Source organism: Trematomus bernacchii, unplaced genomic scaffold (assembly GCF_902827165.1).
Source record: "Trematomus bernacchii unplaced genomic scaffold, fTreBer1.1, whole genome shotgun sequence".
In the NCBI taxonomy this organism is placed as follows: domain Eukaryota; kingdom Metazoa; phylum Chordata; class Actinopteri; order Perciformes; family Nototheniidae; genus Trematomus; species Trematomus bernacchii.
This window is the reverse complement of record NW_022987609.1, coordinates 1,359,248-1,377,849: the sequence shown is the minus strand read 5'-3', so window position 1 is coordinate 1,377,849 and position 18,602 is coordinate 1,359,248. Positions and strand designations below refer to the sequence as shown.

The 18,602-nt window shown below is 40.4% G+C and overlaps 1 protein-coding gene across 1 annotated transcript in view; it reads right to left on the bottom strand.

The window, feature by feature from the left end:
* Positions 1-9,119: 9,119 nt before the first annotated feature.
* The window catches only part of LOC117483452 (probable phospholipid-transporting ATPase IIA), a 41,917-nt gene continuing 32,434 nt past the window's right edge, over positions 9,120-18,602 (bottom strand). Inside the window, exons 22-28 of the mRNA XM_034131792.1 lie at positions 18,245-18,309; positions 16,683-16,838; positions 14,606-14,670; positions 14,288-14,396; positions 14,119-14,176; positions 12,975-13,178; positions 9,120-10,851 (exon numbers count right to left, since the gene is read on the bottom strand). Coding sequence (XP_033987683.1) covers positions 10,715-10,851; positions 12,975-13,178; positions 14,119-14,176; positions 14,288-14,396; positions 14,606-14,670; positions 16,683-16,838; positions 18,245-18,309 — 794 coding nt within the window. The 3' untranslated portion in view covers positions 9,120-10,714. The remainder of the gene's footprint in view (positions 10,852-12,974; positions 13,179-14,118; positions 14,177-14,287; positions 14,397-14,605; positions 14,671-16,682; positions 16,839-18,244; positions 18,310-18,602) is intronic.

Below are 18,602 nucleotides of genomic sequence, written 5' to 3'. Positions count from 1 at the left end.
TGTTTCTGTGTTTATAGTAATTTAAGACGCTGTGGTTTGTGTTGAACATGGAATATAGAGAATTCCATTGTTCCCATTGAGGGAAGAAGCTGCTCTCCATTTCCATTTCCTAATGGAAATTTGCAGCATCTTCTGACTGGAAAAAAAGACAGAACAAGACTGACCCCAGCAGCCATCAGGAATACATTCTGCATTGCAATACAAGTTACATAAAGTAGCATCCATGGAAAAACAGCATTTTGATATTTGTTAAGCCTTTTAAAGAAGTTTCCTGTTGAAAAGTATTGACTCACTTTTTCATTTCCACACAAAACTTCATTAGTTGCTGGTGATGTGGAGGGTGTGTCACTCAGGTCAACGAAACATACACACTTTAAACCATTCTTCACTTCTTTAACCAAGCACATCTTTTACATAACAGTAAGAGGGATATTTCTAGTTCAACATGTCATGGGGAACTGTCTAATGCCGCTTTTAATCCAACAATGACCTTACTCCAGTGTTGGCAAACAATATGTTAGTAAATCCAATATGACTAATTTCTCAGTTTATGTGCCGTCGAGTGTATTAATAGCTGTGTCACTTCATCAAGAATTAGCTGGGAAAAGGGCCAGCCATGTCTCGTTTATTGAGGTTTAAACCCACAACTAATTGACCTTTGTAGGAATAACTTGTAGTTTCTATCACTTTTAATAATCCAGCACTTGCCATATTATAAGAAATGCTCGACTAGCAGCGACGGGTCTTTGTTTCATTAAGAAAAGTTTGTTCAGTCTAGCTTTGAAACTGCCGCAGTTTTACAATCACATGAATACATTAATATGTTTTCAGGGAGTCGATAATGCACAGCTAAATATCTATCCTGAATACATTGGTTTGTGTCGAGTAATAGGTGGTGTAGGGCTGGTAGGAGTTGTTTTAACATTAACAACCTCACATATTGCCCAGGAGAGGAAGCTGTAGAATAAGTCCGTCAGAGGAGCCAAGTTAAACTATACATTTCTGTTTCTGTGCCATGATTTCATGCCTGCTCTGTGCTTTTAGTGCAGAGCTGGGCTTGAAGTGCGGGTTCCAATATATAAAAGAAAAATGAAAAGAAACATGTGATTGGATTCAGCAAAACGGTTTCCCCTTTTTAACATGTTCAAACTGAGATAAACCTTTCCAATTTCCGCTTAGCTTTTAAGATGTCCCCTTACTCAGCATAGCACATGGATGAGGCTTTCTAAAAACCATGAAGAAGGTTTGAACAGTTTTTTATTTGTTTATTGGGATATAGGTGATATATGCAGTACACATGCAGTTAAGGCCAGGTTAGAGTTTTTTTTATCTGTAACACATTGGGGTGTTTAAAAGAAAACTCCCAAAGGTCACACAAACTCCTAAATAGAGATGAATCCAGTCAGCTTAAAGGTCACTTATTATGCAAAATCCACTTTTTCATGTCTTCTATACATCAACACGTGTCCCCTCTGTGGAAAGAGATTCTGAACGTTTCAGGAAAAAAGATTCTCTCACTTTTTGTCCTGATCCATTTATATAAAAACCTGTCTGAAAATGAGCTGATCAGATTTTGGCCACTCTGTAATGTCATAATGATGTGTTGGCTTGTGTAACCATTAGCCAATCACCAACCAAGGTAACCCCCCCCCCCCCGCTTATCACCTGAATCTCCTCCTAGAGCACCATTGTGTTCTTTTTAACCAAATATCTCTCAGAGGGGCGTGGGGAGGGGCTCCTTATTTTCATCTAAAGTAACAGACAAAGAATCAGCACTTTTGAAACAGGGCTGAAACAGAGGGGATTATGGGATGCTGCAATGATCTGTTTGGTGTTTGGAGCCAAACACTTCAGAGACATGTTTGTATATATCTGAGACCTATAATATATTGATGAAAAACAGTATAATAGGGGACCTTTAAGCTAAAAATAACTTTAAGCAATGCTGCTGTACCCTTATAAACTATTTGTACAATATGATTTGGCTATAGCTCTTCGTAATTCATCTAAGGTGAATCGACTGATTTATACGGTACTTTTCCAGTCTTTGAGAACCCTCAAAGCACTTTACATATATAAGTCAGCATTTACCCATTCACACACATTCATACAGACGCAGAGGCTGCCATACAAGGTGGTAAACTAACATTCACACACACTCACACACACACCTTTGGCCATAGGGAGCAACCTGGGGTTAAGTATCTTGCCCAAGGACACATCGACATGTTGACTGCAGGGCTGCATTGGTGGAAGACATTTACCTCGTGAACCACAGCCGCCCCATAGGTATTCATTTTATGTTATCATATTTAAACATGGTGTAATTGCCTATGTAGCTGCTGTGGACGACATACATATTGTAACATGGTGTTGAAATGTGTAAAGTGGTCCAAAAAAGGTTTGTTTAGTACTATTAAAAATACTTCTGGGCATGCAAACGAATACAAATGGTTTTAATCTGGCCCAGTATTTCGTCTGACGTCATTAAAGATACTTTTTGTATCCCTGACGTATGGCAGAACACATCATCCAGCAATTTTTTACAACTCCATTGAACATCAGGACAAACATCTTTATCGCATTTGATGTGGGGAACCTTGTGCATAGCCTCAGTGAGTGATCCCATGCTTACATCAGACATGTCAGACTGAAGGCCATTCATAGGAAAATCTGTGTACTACAGAAAGGAGGAGGGGGGGGTAATCAGAGGGTCTGTTTTGGATTGAGACATGGATTAGGTGACTGCAATGAGTCTGTAAAACCTGCGGCGGTCATAGCCTTAGTTTTGGGGGGTTACTATCCAGCAGCCTTGTGTACCAGATGTAAATTCCTCCACTGTTACGGAGCTCTTATGCAACCCAAATTATGAATGAGTAAATGAACACGGCACAAGCTCCAGAAGGGAAAACCGCCCTGTGTCCAGACGGCCGAGTTTGCACTTCCGTCTTCTTCATTTTTCGATCAAAGCACACTTTTTCCAAGTTCATGCAGTATTTTCCACCACTGTTAAACAGCTCATTAAGGTAGGGTTGTCTGGGTTAGAGCACTGCCCTGCTTCACTTTTCCAAGAGTAACGGGTGTGATGGAGCTTTTAAATCCGAGCAGTGGAACTTTGATATGGAAAGGGTTCATTGTATCGTGTCTCATCGCAACCTCATGGAAATGATTCCGAGGAGGTTCAGGGGGCAAAGGGAAGCGTGGACTTTTGCCTCCCTTTGGGTCTTTGATCTGCTCTCTTAAAGGCCAGGAACAGTTTACTTTTCTCCTTTGCATCAACTCTGATTAAGCTTCTTTTTTTTTTGTAGGTTGTGACAACATTTGGATTAAAGCATGCATACATTTTCTATTATGCTTATCCCTTTCAGAGTCTCAGATGGCTGGATGATGTCCCAGCATGCTCTGGGTGAACAGCAGGGCAATCCTGGACAGTTTTCCACTCTGTCACAACCAATTGGGGTCAAACATATTTTCATAATTAGACTGCATACAATGGTTTTTAAAGGGGCCCTATTGTGCTTTTTGGGGAGTTTCCCTTTCCTGTTGCATGTTCTATAGGTTTTAGTGCATGTAAATGGTCTACAAAGGCTAAAATCCCTGTGTTTCTCTCCCACACACTCCCCACCTGAAACACCTCCATTGGACTCCTTTGTTTACTTCCTGATCATAGTGACATCACTATGTAGCACTCGGCCTCTATTGTTTAGCGCTCCAACACATTGTACGTGATAGGCTAAGGGTCGGGATATCTCTAAGCGGTTGACCAATCACAACAGAGCCGGCCAGCTAACCAATCAGAGCAGACTGGGCTCTGGTTTCAGACAGAGGGTGAAAAGAGGCGCTGCAGAACAGACAGTTTGAGAAAAATAAAGAGCTTTTTGAACATTAAAGCATGGAGACATGTCACAGAAGAGACACACAACACAAATATGAACCTGAAGATCAGTATTAATATGTCCTCTTTAAAGGGGACCTATCATGCAAAATGCACTTTTGTACGTCTTTTATACATGAACATGTGTCCCCGGTGTTCCAGGGAACTCACCAAGTGTCAGAAAACACAACCCTCTCTATTTCCCTCCATACCCAAATCTCTAAAAAAGGGGCTGCAACGGATCTGATAAAAACTGATCCAGATTTGAACCCTGTCCTGACGTCAGGACGGTGGCGCTACGGCTATTGGGCCAACTCCACCAATCAGGAGGAGACAGCCACGGCCATTGCCGTTCGAAAGCGCTGGAGACGCTGTAGTACATATGCCAGGCCTGTAGGTGGTGCTGTTCTCACAGAATCAGCCCTTGCAAAAACAAGTGCAAATTGAGCAAAATGAGGCATGGCTAAAATGCATGATCTGTTTGGTATTTTGAAAAAAAGAAAGTATAAATATGCCTTATATAGGTATTTTCCTACACTATATTATTAAAATATAGCATGATAGGTCCACTTTAATTTAAAAAGCTAATTTCTCCAAATGTAAAAAATGTAAATGACTGGATTATGATTATTGAAGTATTACTTCGTCTCAGCGGGTTATTGTGGAGCTTTTTTTCATGACGTTATTTACTGCTGGATATCTTAACCATTAGTTTAATATGTTTCACTAGATAATAATCAGATTCTCTAAAATAACTAAAGCAGTTCAATAAGTGTAAAAAGTACAATATTGGCTTCTAAAATGAAGTGGAGTGAGTGGGAGTTTAAGGTAGCATTAAATGAAAATACTCATAAAGAACCTCAAAATTGGACTCTAATTCAGTACTTGAGTAAAAGAACTTTATTCTTTTCCACCAATGCTTAATATAAATGATTTCCATGTGGGATCCGTAGTCACAGCTTCATCACGAGGTCACACATATCCTCCTAGGATTACACGCCACATTAAACTTGTCTACTTGAATGCTAACATAACAGAAACCCATGATGGATGGCACCGAATAATGAAGTTAGTTCAGATGAATTGTTTACTACACCCTGTTATGGCTCTGTGTAAACACTGGATCTCTGCTCCACACAGAAACATCTCAAAGCATGAACACACCCTCCACCCGATCTATTTAGAGCTCTGCGAGTCAGGAATGCTTTGATTTGCCTTAGCACCCATGACTGTTAAAGAAGAGCTGCAGATGTGTTTCCTCTGCCTCTCCCAATGATCTCTGATGACACCGCTTAATGCTCCCCGAAACCACCCAAATCACTTCAAGAATGATCGGATTAAAGATATTAATTTTAACTGCTGCAGCCAAAATGATTAATTGTGATCGTTAAAGCTGAGATGCATTCACTTGTTATGAATGCAGTTGCAATGGGAAGAGTGAGTTTCTCTTACGGCTTTGTTTTGACTACCAAATGTTGACTTCTGTGCATCCATGTTCTGCTGATACACGATACAGAGAGACGTTGAAGTTATGATATATTGTAGGATGGAATTGGAAAGCTGGACAAGACATAAAAAAGTGTCGACAAAGGGGGGGGGTTATTTTGTTTCATGGGATTTTATACTGCTCAAGAGGAAAAATCCATGAGGTAGTCGTCCGCCACTTTTCCACTGGATCCAGTAACTTGAATTCTTTCTAAACACACATTAGAGTATCGATCAGGGTCCGGTTTCATAACGAGGCGTTTCCACCCAGCGAGGATGTATGCAGTTTCCATGTTGATGGAACATATTAGTTCATTTATACAAATCGGAAAAAGAAGGAAAATGTTTTCCATGGATCTCAAGTTGTGGCAGGAAGGAAATACGATTCCTTATTGCACAACGACATGCCAGCACTGCCCGACTGAAAAGTCCTGTCAGCAGCACTGACGGTCTATTTATTAGAAATTATAAAACAAAACCACATTTTATTATGATGCTTCATCATTAAAACAAATTAATTCCTGAGTTAACGGCTAAACGTCCTTTTAAACCGTTTTTTAAACAAATCTATCCACTATAGTGCTGATGTTAAAGAGGGCCCACAATGCTTTTTGGGGGTTTTCCCTTTCCTGTAGTGTGATTTTTATGCATTTAAATGGTCTGCCAAGGTTAAAATCACAAATGACTTTTCTCTTCCTCACACTCCCCCCCCCCCCTGCCTGAAACACCGCCATTGGACTCCTTTGTTAACTTCTGCAACAAAGTGACATCACACTGTAACACTTCTATTGTCTAGCGCTCAAAGACATTGTACGTGATAGGCTAAGGGGCGGGACATCTCTAAAAGGTTGACCAATCACAACAGAGCCGGCCAGCTAACCAATCAGAGCAGACTGGGCTCTGGTTTCAGACAGAGGGTGAAAAGAGGTGCTGCAGCACAGGCAGTATGAGAAAAATAAAGAGCTTTTTGAACATTAAAGCAAGGAGACACATCACAGTAGAGACACTACATACAAATATGAACCTGAGAATGAGCATTAAAATGTAACTTAAAACCATTTCTATGAAGTGCTCCAGTCAGGCCTGTGTGACAGTTTGTGGTTTACTCTGCGGCTCATTCATGGACGTGTCTCTTTTTTCTGCTCTGTTCCACTGGGAGCAGCGTGTAAGATGTTTCCAGGCTGGAAACTAATCCCTGTCTTGAAGTGCCAAAGATAAAATGCACCGACCTTGTGATAATTAGCCTGGTTTTGTTACATAACAGCTGTTTTGTTAAAGGGCTGAAAATTCAAACCTTGTAAAACGCAAAGTAAATTTCAAAACTAACTCTGATTGGATTGTGGATTTGGCAGCGAGAGGAAGGCAAGAGCGCGGATGTTAAGGTTAGCGCTGTTGACTCTGGAGTGGAATTTCACTTTTCATGGGACTGATTAAGTTAAATGGTTTCTTTTAATGGTATAACTTACGCATGTGGGCAATGGAACAAGAAAAAACAAACTTGGACTTACGCTGGAGATTTAATTTGAACATGCAGTCCTGAGGTGCTTGGCTGCAAGTGGAAAAAAAGGGAAAATATTTTACGACTGAGGATTTAGTCCAACTAAAACCATCTCTGAGCTAAAGTAAACTTTAACATTTTGATAACGTGCAAGGATAATTAATAAAGCTCCTAACAAGACTACATAGAGTAAATAATAAAAAAAGGTTTGTATTTGGTTAGTGATTTATTAACATTTATTGAAGTCACCTACCTCTTTGCTTTTTGATTCCTTATTTTGTTTAATGTTAGTAATGTTACATTCAAACCGTTTCATTTTTTACTTCCTATTCTTATAGCACAAACTTCAAAAAGTACCATTTGAAACACGGCGTGGACATGTACGGTGGCTGACAGGTGCAAACGTGCTACAATGGCCGAAAACACACAAATGTGCCAAAACACAAAATGAAGGAACATTTTCACCAACTTGAAAAAAAACATGATTGGTTAGCTAGCACACCTATAGTCATTTAAAATATACTGACAAAACACGTCGACAAGCGCTCCGGTCCCAGCTGAGTGCATCACTTTTTAGTGTCCCCGTTGCCATTTGTGTTTTAAACTTCTTGCAGCGTTTTGTGTTGCATCGCTTTTAGTAAATGCTGGGCTTTTTTGTGAAGTTGGTGAAGATGTTTCTTCATTTTGTGTGGTTTGGCACATTGGTGATTTTTATTTTTGCATAGTTTTTTTTAAACTGCAGCACGTGTCATGTTAGTGTTTTGAGCCGTAGTAATGTGTTTGCCCCTGTTGGCCAACGTAGAATACCATATTAAAAAAAAAAGTTTTCTGTGGAGTGGTTGTTAATTTGTAATGAAGTCAAATTCGTTTGTGTTAATTTACTTTTTGAATAATTTGTATGTGAACATTCGGGAACAGGAGATTATTACACTTAAAGGTAGGGTAGGTAAGTTTGAGAAACCGGCTTGAGATACACTTTTTGTTATATTCCATGAAAGTGCTTTGACAAAAAATCCATAAAAAAATGTCATCTGTGGAAGCCGTAATACTGTAAAAAGCACGACCAATCATTTTAGCCGGCCCGGCTAAAATAACTGGATGGCCTACCTGCCTGTCAGCCTTCCATCTGTGCACAAACTTATCTCGTGCCCTCATTGGTCATGTGCGCGTTCGTGTGTGTTGGAGGAGGGGCTCTGTAAGGAAGTGGCAGATTTTCTCCGGTTGTGTATTTTCAAATTCGAGCGATCTCGAGCCTGTTTCTCAAACTTACCTACCCTACCTTTAAACTATTGTATTTTTGTACTTATATGCTTATGGAAAACATTCTTCAAAAAGCACAACTTCTACTAGGCATGGAAATTACAGTTTAAATTAAAGGGAAATATAGGAATGTTTCCTGTGGAGTGATTTCTCATGAAGTCTCATACTATATATGACTTTTCTTTTTGATTTATAATTATATTAAGAGATAAAGGTTGAGTCTGTCTGACATTATGATGCGTGTGTCTGCGAGGAGTGGAAACACAGCTCCGGCCTCAGGGACTCCCTCCTCTGGCGACTCCGGGCCGAACACCCAGCCCTCTCAGTGTTCTGTGTAAATCACACCTCATCAGAAGCTGGGCTGCAGAGGAGCTCAGCCACAACAACTCTTAATTGTTTCTGCATACCAACTGTGGATCAGTCTCTCAGTCCAAATGCAGTTTCCAGTTATGTGTAATGTCATGGGAAAAGGGGCCACAAAGCCCCTTTAGGTTATATTAAAGTATTTTATCATTTGCAAAAATGTCATTTAGCCACATTATTACATTTTGTGGCTATGTGCTTTACCAAATGACGTCTAAGTGCCCAAAACAATCTCATAATGCAAATCCCATAAAACCATGTGATCATACTGAGACGTCAATCCCAGATACATTTACTCTTAAAGAACCAATTTTGGATTCATCCGCCGCTGAAAGTAGTCCCCAAACGATGCAATTTGTTATCCTGGTTCTGTAAAAACTACATTACCCATCTATTTAAGGATCTACTTAGCGTTTAAAGGGGGCTTAGAAGCTCCTAAATGCACCAGTCAGTCAGCTCCACTCTTCTTTCATTAATAGGCATGGCACTGAGAGAACATCAACACATATTTAAAAGAACATTGCATACTCCTGATTTTTGTTGACACCATAAAAAATATAAACTCAAACCATCCTTATTCTTTAAGTTGTTCGGAAACTGTTCAAATGGTCACAGAGACGACAAAAGAAATGGCAGAAGTAAAGAAAACATGAGATTTATTATTAATCATCACAACATTGACACAGTTCTCCCTTTTTGTTCTGCTCATTTTAGTGCAATCAACACCATTAAATAAAACATGTTAATACATTAAAAAAACAATTATTGTTATTTACAAGCAACCAAATTCTTTTAGCTTCATTTTTGTTTTGCCAACATAAAAATATAATAAATCAGTAGTACAAAAGAAAAGTCTGTGCAAACAGCTCGCTGAAATCAGAGATAAAACTTTTCTTGAACATTTTACAGACGGTATTATTCATGGCACGCTCTGTTCGACACTTTCAAATTCATCAAGTCACATCAGACTTTTTTTTACAGCTCAATCTAAATCATTTGAAAGTAATTTAAGTGACATCGTACTCATGGTTTTCTGTTAGTTGCCGATTATTTACAGTATCTCTTCAATCAAACCACCATTCAAATGAAATATGAGGAGTGTGTATCGTATTCTCTCCCACTGTGCAGTAGTAATACTTATTAACACTTGAGTTGTTTTAACTGAGGAGAGGTGATTCAATCCCTTTTTTCTTTCACAGCTGAACTGTGGAGGTTAGTAGCAGTGAGGAGTGAGGGGGGGGGGTCACCGGGTGTTTTCAGTTATGGCTTCAGGAGGTCACCGGTACAGTGAGTCATCATGCAAAGTTAAAGTGTGGCCCACCACTTCAAAGGCTGCACACACACACACACACGTACACACACACACGTACACACACACACACACACCGCCTGACGGGAGCTGCACATAAGGGCCTCTCCTCTGTGGTTGCTCTCACCGCGCTCCACACACACACACACACACACACACACACCAACATCTCGGGGTCCGAACACACAGAGACAGATTTAACATCACGGGTCATGCTAAAAGAAACGACCGCACCACCTCCGGCTGTGTCGCGCTGACGCATAAACAAATAAACACAAACTCACAGGCCTGTGTTCTATGCAAAGTCTAGTCACTTTTTTTGTATCATATAATGAGAAATCAGTGTTGAGGAGAGTGTGAATCAGGTCCTGAGTGAGAATGCTACGTCAGTTTCAGTGTCTAACAATAAATGTGGTTCGACTATTTTGGATGGAAATGGAAAAGAGTTAGTTTCCAGCCCGAATGACACATACACAGAAACAGGGGAGACGTCCAACTTTCCAGTTACTTCCCTTTGATATGATTTCTGATATTTTTAAATAAACAGGATGTGCATAATTTACTGAACTGACTCTGTGCCTTAGTTATTTTTACATTACATATTTACATTTCTGTTCAGGACAGTTTTTATGCTCATAATTCTAGGACGAATAAATAAGTGGGTCAAACTAACTCTTCCTCCAGTTCACTGCAAGTCTTCTCCACACAGAGGAATCATTAGTCTTTGCATCAAACACGTGCAGCAAGTAGCATTTTAGCCTAAAAACTCTCCCCCTCAGTAGCACCCCTGACAAAATTGTCCCGTCTTTCTCATTTCCAAGTAGGAATTTCAGGACAAATGAAAGGGGATGAATCCGTGTTTGATCCCCGGGTCTAAGCGCAGGCCCCTCTGTTTCCCCGCAGTAAGTGAGGCTCCTCCCACTCTTTAGGTGCTCAGCTTGGAGTAGTTTGGGGGGGAGAAGCGTCTGCGCAGGTACTTCAGGATGTAGAGAGGCAGACAGCTCACCAGCGTGATCACCGTCACCTTCCACAGGAACGACACCGTGGTGATGAAGTAAATGTCTGGAGGGGCAGAGATCAGAAAGAGAGTTGTAGGATTTTTCAAACGAGGCATTCAAATGTTATTATTTGTTTTGGAAGTCGACAGTTTAATCATATCTGTAGCTAAGCTCGACTCAAGCCTTCTTAAATGATCCATTTTGGGTCACTTTGTGTCGATTTTTGGATAATCATACTTTAGGTGAATTTTGAGTTGACTTCTTGAGGAAGAGGGAGAGATCAGAAAGAGCAGGATTCTACAACCACACATTGAAGAGTAATTTAACCTTTTCATTATGTATTTTGAAAGTCAACAGTATAATCAAATCTGCAGCTAAGCTCTACTTATTTCTTCAAGTCATGTACATTTTAGTAAATCACTTTGGGGCACCACAAAGAGAGTTGAGACAACTTCCCCCTTTTTCGATTTTAGGATAATCATGCCTATCGTTCTCATAGTTTGGGCACTGTAACGTAAAATGATAATGTTGATAGGAAAAAGTTCTCTATGTTATCGTGTATTTGTTAACATTTTGGATAATGGGCACCATTAAAAGCATGCCTCATTAAACTCATTCTTGAGTTTTTGATCAGATATAACGGAGTAAGAAAAGGACGTTGGCATAAATGGCGGCAAATGAGTGTCTTATCTACAATAACAAATGTCCTTTTTACTGATTTCAACACCGGCATTCACCTTTCTGTTTCACCTCACCATTACATCTCATCTCCTAGGCCACGCCTTTCTTTCAACTATACACTAGGGGTGAACGATTCATCGATTTTAAATCGAAATCGCGATTTGAAATGATGCAATTATCAAATCGCAAAGCCTATTATTATTTTTTTTTTTTCTTCTTGTGTGTCAGTCATCCACACCAATCAGAAGTGCTGTGCTCCACATGTACCAGCCATTGTTAACCAATCAGAAGTGGCCCATGATAGAAGGTGATAGACAGATTGATCCAATCACCTGCCAAGTATTTTTGAAAGTGCCTGCTCTTTTCCAAATGGCTTCCAATGGAGAAACAAAGCATCTGAGTCAGGTTAGTAATGCTCCATCACATGTTTCTATTACAGGGTGAACCTTAAACTGAAGCTTGACTTTAAAGCAACCCAACAGAAGTTTCATGTAAGTTTAGTTCTTTCACTCGTAGCTCGGGCTGCGGGGGTGCTAGAGACGGGAGCACGTTGATACGACCTTCCTAGCCGGAGACATGGCTGCATTTTACAATAAACTTCCGTTGGGTCGCTTAAAAAAATATATATCGCAATTCGATTATTTCTCCAAATCGTGCAGCCCTACTCGACACACAGCTTCAAGAGCTCTGGCATACAGCAGGTTAAAAGTGAGTGAACAGTGAATCTGATGTTGAAACGAAGAAACAATTGTTGAAGGCATGAGACAGAAAACTCAACCTATACAGTTTTTACTTTTTTTGTTTGCAAAAAGTGCAATTAAAGTTGCGTAAACACCACACACACGACAGAAAATAACCTTTACATTCTATTCCTGTCTGACTTCAAGAGGGAGGAAAAGTGTCCAGAAAGGGTTCTCTTGACCACATGCCAGTCATGATGCTCAGTGGTGGAGATTGAATGCTGAGAATAAAACTCCACGCCTCACATAAAGCTGAAAATAAAGGTTTGGGAAGCTCCTGGTCAGGGTATTGGATATGTCACGGGTCTCATAATGGCACGGGCCGTTATACAGAAACCCCAACAACAATCTGCTTTTAAAGGTTGTTTATGTTTCAGTCGTCTAATTGCTATAAGAACATTTCTAGGGTTTTATTTTTGTAATTTCCTAGTTTCCTAAGTAAAGAGATAAACACACTGGTGGTTCAGGAAGCTCACAGCACTGTTGGCACTTCCTGTTTGATACGACGGCATGCCTGAGCTCAGTCCACACTCACACACTTTGTCAATGCACCTTTAACCTTCCTCATATCCAGCATGCCACCACTAACTGTACACCAGAGGCGTGATGTGAATAGGCACGTCCACCTTACTGCTGACGCACCATTTCAAGGTCGGCAAAAGCACAATAACATGAATGCTATTTATTTCTCGTCTCGATAAAAACCCCCACTGCATTCTGTGTGAGGGAAGTAGCAGTTAATGTGCGAGTGTTGGTGCTCTCTCACCTATGAGGCTGGGCAAGAAGACGAGCGAGGCGATGTAGCAGGACAAGCTGAGGAGCTCGCCCACGATCATGAGCCAGTGCCACGTCTGGATGGTGAGCGCCACCATCAGCAGCTCCGTCAGGATCAGAGAGGTGAAGGAGATGGAGACGATGTGCAGGAACTCAGAGTCGAAGAGCAGCAGCGCTCCGTACATGATGATGCTCCCTGTGGAGAGGAAACAGGGGACAGGCTGAACATGAGGCCGACGTGCTGCATCAGGGTATATGCAGGAATCCTGAAGTCAAATGTAATACCTTTTAAGACCTCTTTTAAGACCCTTTCCATACATTTTAAGACCTCATCGCCACTTGGAGTTTTAACCGGTTACCTTGGCGACACACTTTACCTCACATTTACTATATACAGTATTGATTGTCCTTCCTCCTTATCTTCCAACCATTTGGACGCAGACTTGCATTTCCCCATAACGATGTTGTTTAACAACCGGCGTAAACGGACCTTCGCGCGCTATCAAGCAGTGAGCGTGCGATGTCCTGTTCAGATGACGTCACATCCAACGGGATGCCATAAATAAACTACACAGAATCACACTACACACCTACGCAATGATTACATTCAGGCAGACTGTAGAATACAACCTCTTTGGACAATTGATATACTTATTGAAAACAAGCTACAAAATGTAATACCTTGGAAAATGCCCTTTAATACTTTTTAATAGCCTTCATTTTCGCTAAATTGATTTATCAACTTTTTGTGCATGGACAGGAGTTTTCTTAAAAAAGAGTGAGGGAAGTATGAATAAAATACTATACTGCAGAATCAAAATGATGCTACAAAAGGCAAAAAACAGCTATCAGAAGAGACAAAAATATAAAATATATCAAGTTTTGTGTTTCCTAAACCCTCCAATCAGTTCATGAAATCAATTAAAATACAATATCTTTCTCTAAATATTGCCTTGGTGAAGATTTAACCATTTATCAATATTCTTTTCCCCAAGCACATGTCCTCATGTGGGGTTGGGATATGTGAACAACATCCATTTTTGAAACCTTTTCACCGAATACGAAAATATTGTAACGATATTGCTGAGTTTTTATTGACTGTGATTATCAGCAAGTTGAACTAAACTCTTCCTTACCTTGATAGATACTTATTAGTACCCATGTTAGAAAGGTCTTGAAAGATAGTGGTCGGCCCTGTGGGAGGAATAGAATATATTAAACATCATAATTTGCCTTTTACATATATTTTGTTATGTTGTGTTTGGCTGCATTGTGGAAGTCCGTCTGTTTTCATGTATAGAATACCTTTAAGAGATCTTTGTATAACTCAGGGTACAACATGGCCACCTCTGACTTGACATCTTTGTCCAACACCAGGGAGAACACGGGGAACATGGTGTAGATCGTGGAGTAGCTGAAAGAGACAAAACATTGTGTGAGGGATATTCCCCAGATATAATGGTGCATATTCAACAAGTTGCACAAACATCATAGTTGGATTTAGTGCAACTATTTTTCCCTTCTCGCATTTCAACAGTGCTTTATCACTGAGGAAATGCCAGGGAGACATGGGAGCCAAATGTTTTAATAATAAATCACTGCCTTACAGAGTTTGTTTCTCACCCAATAATCAGGAATCCTTGATAGAGAGGGACTGAAGCAAAGTAGAAAACAGAGGAGAAGACCGCCTAGGGAGACCGGAACAGAAGAAAGGTGAAAGTCAGTCTGCTTCAGCGTTTCCGCCAGGGGCGCGTCTTGCCGTCATTTGACGCTCTTATTCAGTTCGGAGCGCCCTGAACTCGAGCCGAGGGCATCCAAAAATGTTTATAATTCGAGAGAAGATCGAGTTTTTATCGCTTGAAATGAGGAAAAGGAAAAAGGACAAGGACATCCCTCTGTTGGAGGGGCGAAGCAGTCTGGTGGGATTCTTTTCGCCGCCAGCAAAGTGTGTTCCTGTGACGGAAAGTGTACTGTCTGCCTTGACGGGGGGTGCTAGTGGAGCACGTGCGTGAACTGTGGTAAACTGTGGTAACATGAAGAGCTGTTTAGGAGCCAAATGATCCGGCTCACTAAAAAGAGCCAGAATTCCCATCAGTAAAAGAGATAGTATCTATAAGGGACGGCTCAATTCAAAATTCAAGTCACGTGACACGACGTGACGTCACACAACCGCAATCCCCCCCCGTCCCCCCAGCCCTGGTCTGGCGGAAACACTGGTCTGTGGACATATCAATACTCAAATGGCACAACAGAGTATAATTGAACACATTGGGGGCATCCCTTTTCCAAATGTTTAACGTCATCTATGTTGGAGAATTAGGAGGAACTGAAAAAGCAGAATGAACCGGTAACAAAACAATGACAGGGTAACCACACTTTGACTAACCAATGAGCCAGATCCCGCACATGAGATGAACTACTTTCAATAAGTCAACCACAGCACTACTGCAGGAGAAAGTTAAGCGTCACTGACTGACTCCAACATGTGTCTTGACCAGATGGATGTTAGCATTATTGAGCGTCTCACAGCAGACAGGTCACAGCTGCGGTCTGATGTGAGACATGCGGAGGAGAAGTCCTCGATGCAGTGAGTCACGGCCCTCTGAGGCGGGGGCTGAGGTTGGCCTGGGACATGGGAACTGGACTGGGTATGGTGCCGTGTGTGTGTGTGTGTGTGTGTGTGTGTGTGTGTGTGTGTGTGTGTGTGTGTGTGTGTGTGTGTGTGTGTGTGTGTGTGTGTGTGTGTGTGTGTGTGTGTGTGTGTTGGGGAGAGGGGGGGTTCAGAAGGGCACTGCGGGCTCTACTGAGTCATCATGCAGCTCCACCCTACCATGACCACCCATGAAACCTCTCCCTGCCTCACCCCAATCACTCCCTCCTCACATTTTAGTTTGAAGGTGCTGGAAATAAACAGTTCCTAGAATTCCTTACCCAAATGTTGAAATAGCTTACATTCTTTTTCAGACATCTTACTGTGATTTAGGATTGCTTTGGTTCAGGGTACCTCAGATGGAAATGAGCTAATAGCAAAAGGCATAATTAATCTCTTCCCTTTTTGAGATAATAGATTTTGTTAAATAATAATAATAATAATAATAATAATAATAATAATAATAAATGCACAACTTGTTACATCTTTCTGTCCTTCCTTATACTCTGTATTATGAAAAATGTAACTTTCTTGAGACTATTTTGCTAATTTCTGCACAATATAAGCACTTTTTACTGCTTACACTTTTAAATTCAGATATAATTCACTTTTTTTCAAATTCTTATTGTATTTCCTTTTTCATAATTATTTTAAATATTTGTTTTTTATTTTATAGTAATTTATTACAATCGTTTTTACTAAGAATCATTGCTATCTGTATAATTGTGTGGAAACAACCATTGTTGACGTCGATGAGAATTAGTTACATTATTTGATGAATGTATTAATCTAATTTAAATTGAAACATGGACAGTACAATTCATGGGGAGACAAAAAAAGTGTTATGCTAAAATTATGAAGTTTGAGATTTAATATCTAATAAGATACAGATGTTTTTAATGTTCTTTGTTAACTTTGGAGGGAGTATTTTGTGGTTTTGCAAACTGATACTGATTGAGCCAAAATATTTGAAACGCTTGTAATTCACAAGGATCATTTCAACATGAATGATGAACACAAATCTAATGTCTGTGTTTATTTGTACTGTACCTGCATGGCGCTGATGCACAGGCTCCTGTGGATGACGAACTGGCTGAGCGCTGCCGATCTCTTGTAGCTGTTGCGTCCGTGGACCATGAGGAGACGGCCCAAATGTTTGAACTGAGTCACGGAGAAGTCTGCGGCGAGCGAGGCCTGCTTGCCTTCCTGTGGGACACACAGAGGGCAGTGAGGGCGCGCTGCAAGACGTCTGAGCCGCGCAGCAGGTCTGAGGGGCTTTTATTACTGCACAGTGACAGGTATACAGACACAGGGTGGACACATGATCCCTGACATGTATAAACACTTGGAATATCCCTTTTTAAATACAAGGTTTTTTTATATTCTTATGATTGTTTTGTCAATCACTTGATATTGTTTTGTTCTCCTAAATGCAAGTGAAATATGACATGTCCCAAAGAAGTTGATGTATTATAATTGCTTGTCTTTTTCCAACCAACAGTCACACAAATGATTTGCAACCGTTGCCCTTAACAACACTGTTGGCATGGCCTCCTTTCTGGAGCTGCTAAAAACTGAAGTGCAGCATCTCTCACTCAGATAGATAGATAGATAGATGGATAGATGGATAGATGGATAGATGGATAGATGGATAGATGGATAGATGGATAGATGGATAGATGGATAGATGGATAGATGGATAGATGGATAGATGGATAGATGGATAGATGGATAGATAGATAGATAGATACATGGATAGATAGATAGATGGATAGATGGATAGATAGATAGATAGATAGATAGATAGATAGATAGATAGATAGATAGATAGATAGATAGATAGATAGATAGATAGATAGATAGATAGATAGATAGATAGATAGATAGATAGATAGATAGATAGATATAGATATAGATATAGATAGATAGATAGATAGATAGATAGATAGATAGATAGATAGATAGATAGATAGATAGATAGATAGATAGATATAGATAGATAGATAGATAGATAGATAGATAGATAGATGGACATAACCTCAAACTTTTGTTTTTACCCTTTAGATTATTGAACGGATTTCACATTTAAAATATATAAGTGTTAATCTTTGAGTTAAAGCTAGGGAGATGTAGTCTTCTAACCGTTTCTACCAGGCTAAATGTTTCCCCGTTTCCAGTCTTTATGCTAAGCTAACTGGTTCTATCTCTTATAGATAGATGTAAGAGTGGTATCAACAATTGGTTCTCAACTAACTCTTAGCAAGAAAGGAAATGAGTACATTTACAAAAAGGTAGGTCAAGAAATGTCTCTTAGTAGTACTAATGCTGACACATGCCTGAGGTCCAAACTAGCCGTCTTCAGGGGGAATTCACCGAGACCACCATGAGTAGAAGGCTGATAACAGACTCTTACTTTTACTCGAGCACAACAGCATCCTGTCATTTTAGTTTCCTCTCCTCGGACAATGGATCCTCATAAAGAGGAATCATCTGTGCGCCTGTCTCTCTACATGTCTCTGAACGTGAGAGAGATCTTGACAGGAAGCACAAAGTAAAAAAAATCTGTGAGAGCGGCATGTCAATGTGAAGCGATGAGATGGACAGAGTCTTACTTTTCCCTCCACTCCCACGCCACAGTCCGCTTCCTGGATCATGCTGACATCGTTTCCTCCGTCCCCTAAGAGGCAACAAAAGCCATGGAGGTGTCAGGATTCACATCAGTGACTCACAAACCCTTAGTGAGAGTGTTAGAGTATGAAACACTCCCTTCATTTGGACAGATTAGGAGATAATAACCGCAGCGATAGACGGGGAAATACAATGTAAGGTTAGGAAGCTTGGGGTTTAACAGATAATGAGTAAGAAAAACGGGCCATTGATAAGGCTTAAAAAGACACTTATCTTTCCAATGAAATAACGTATGAAATGATTGATTCAGTGAGCTGTGTTGCACTGTGACGCATCACACAA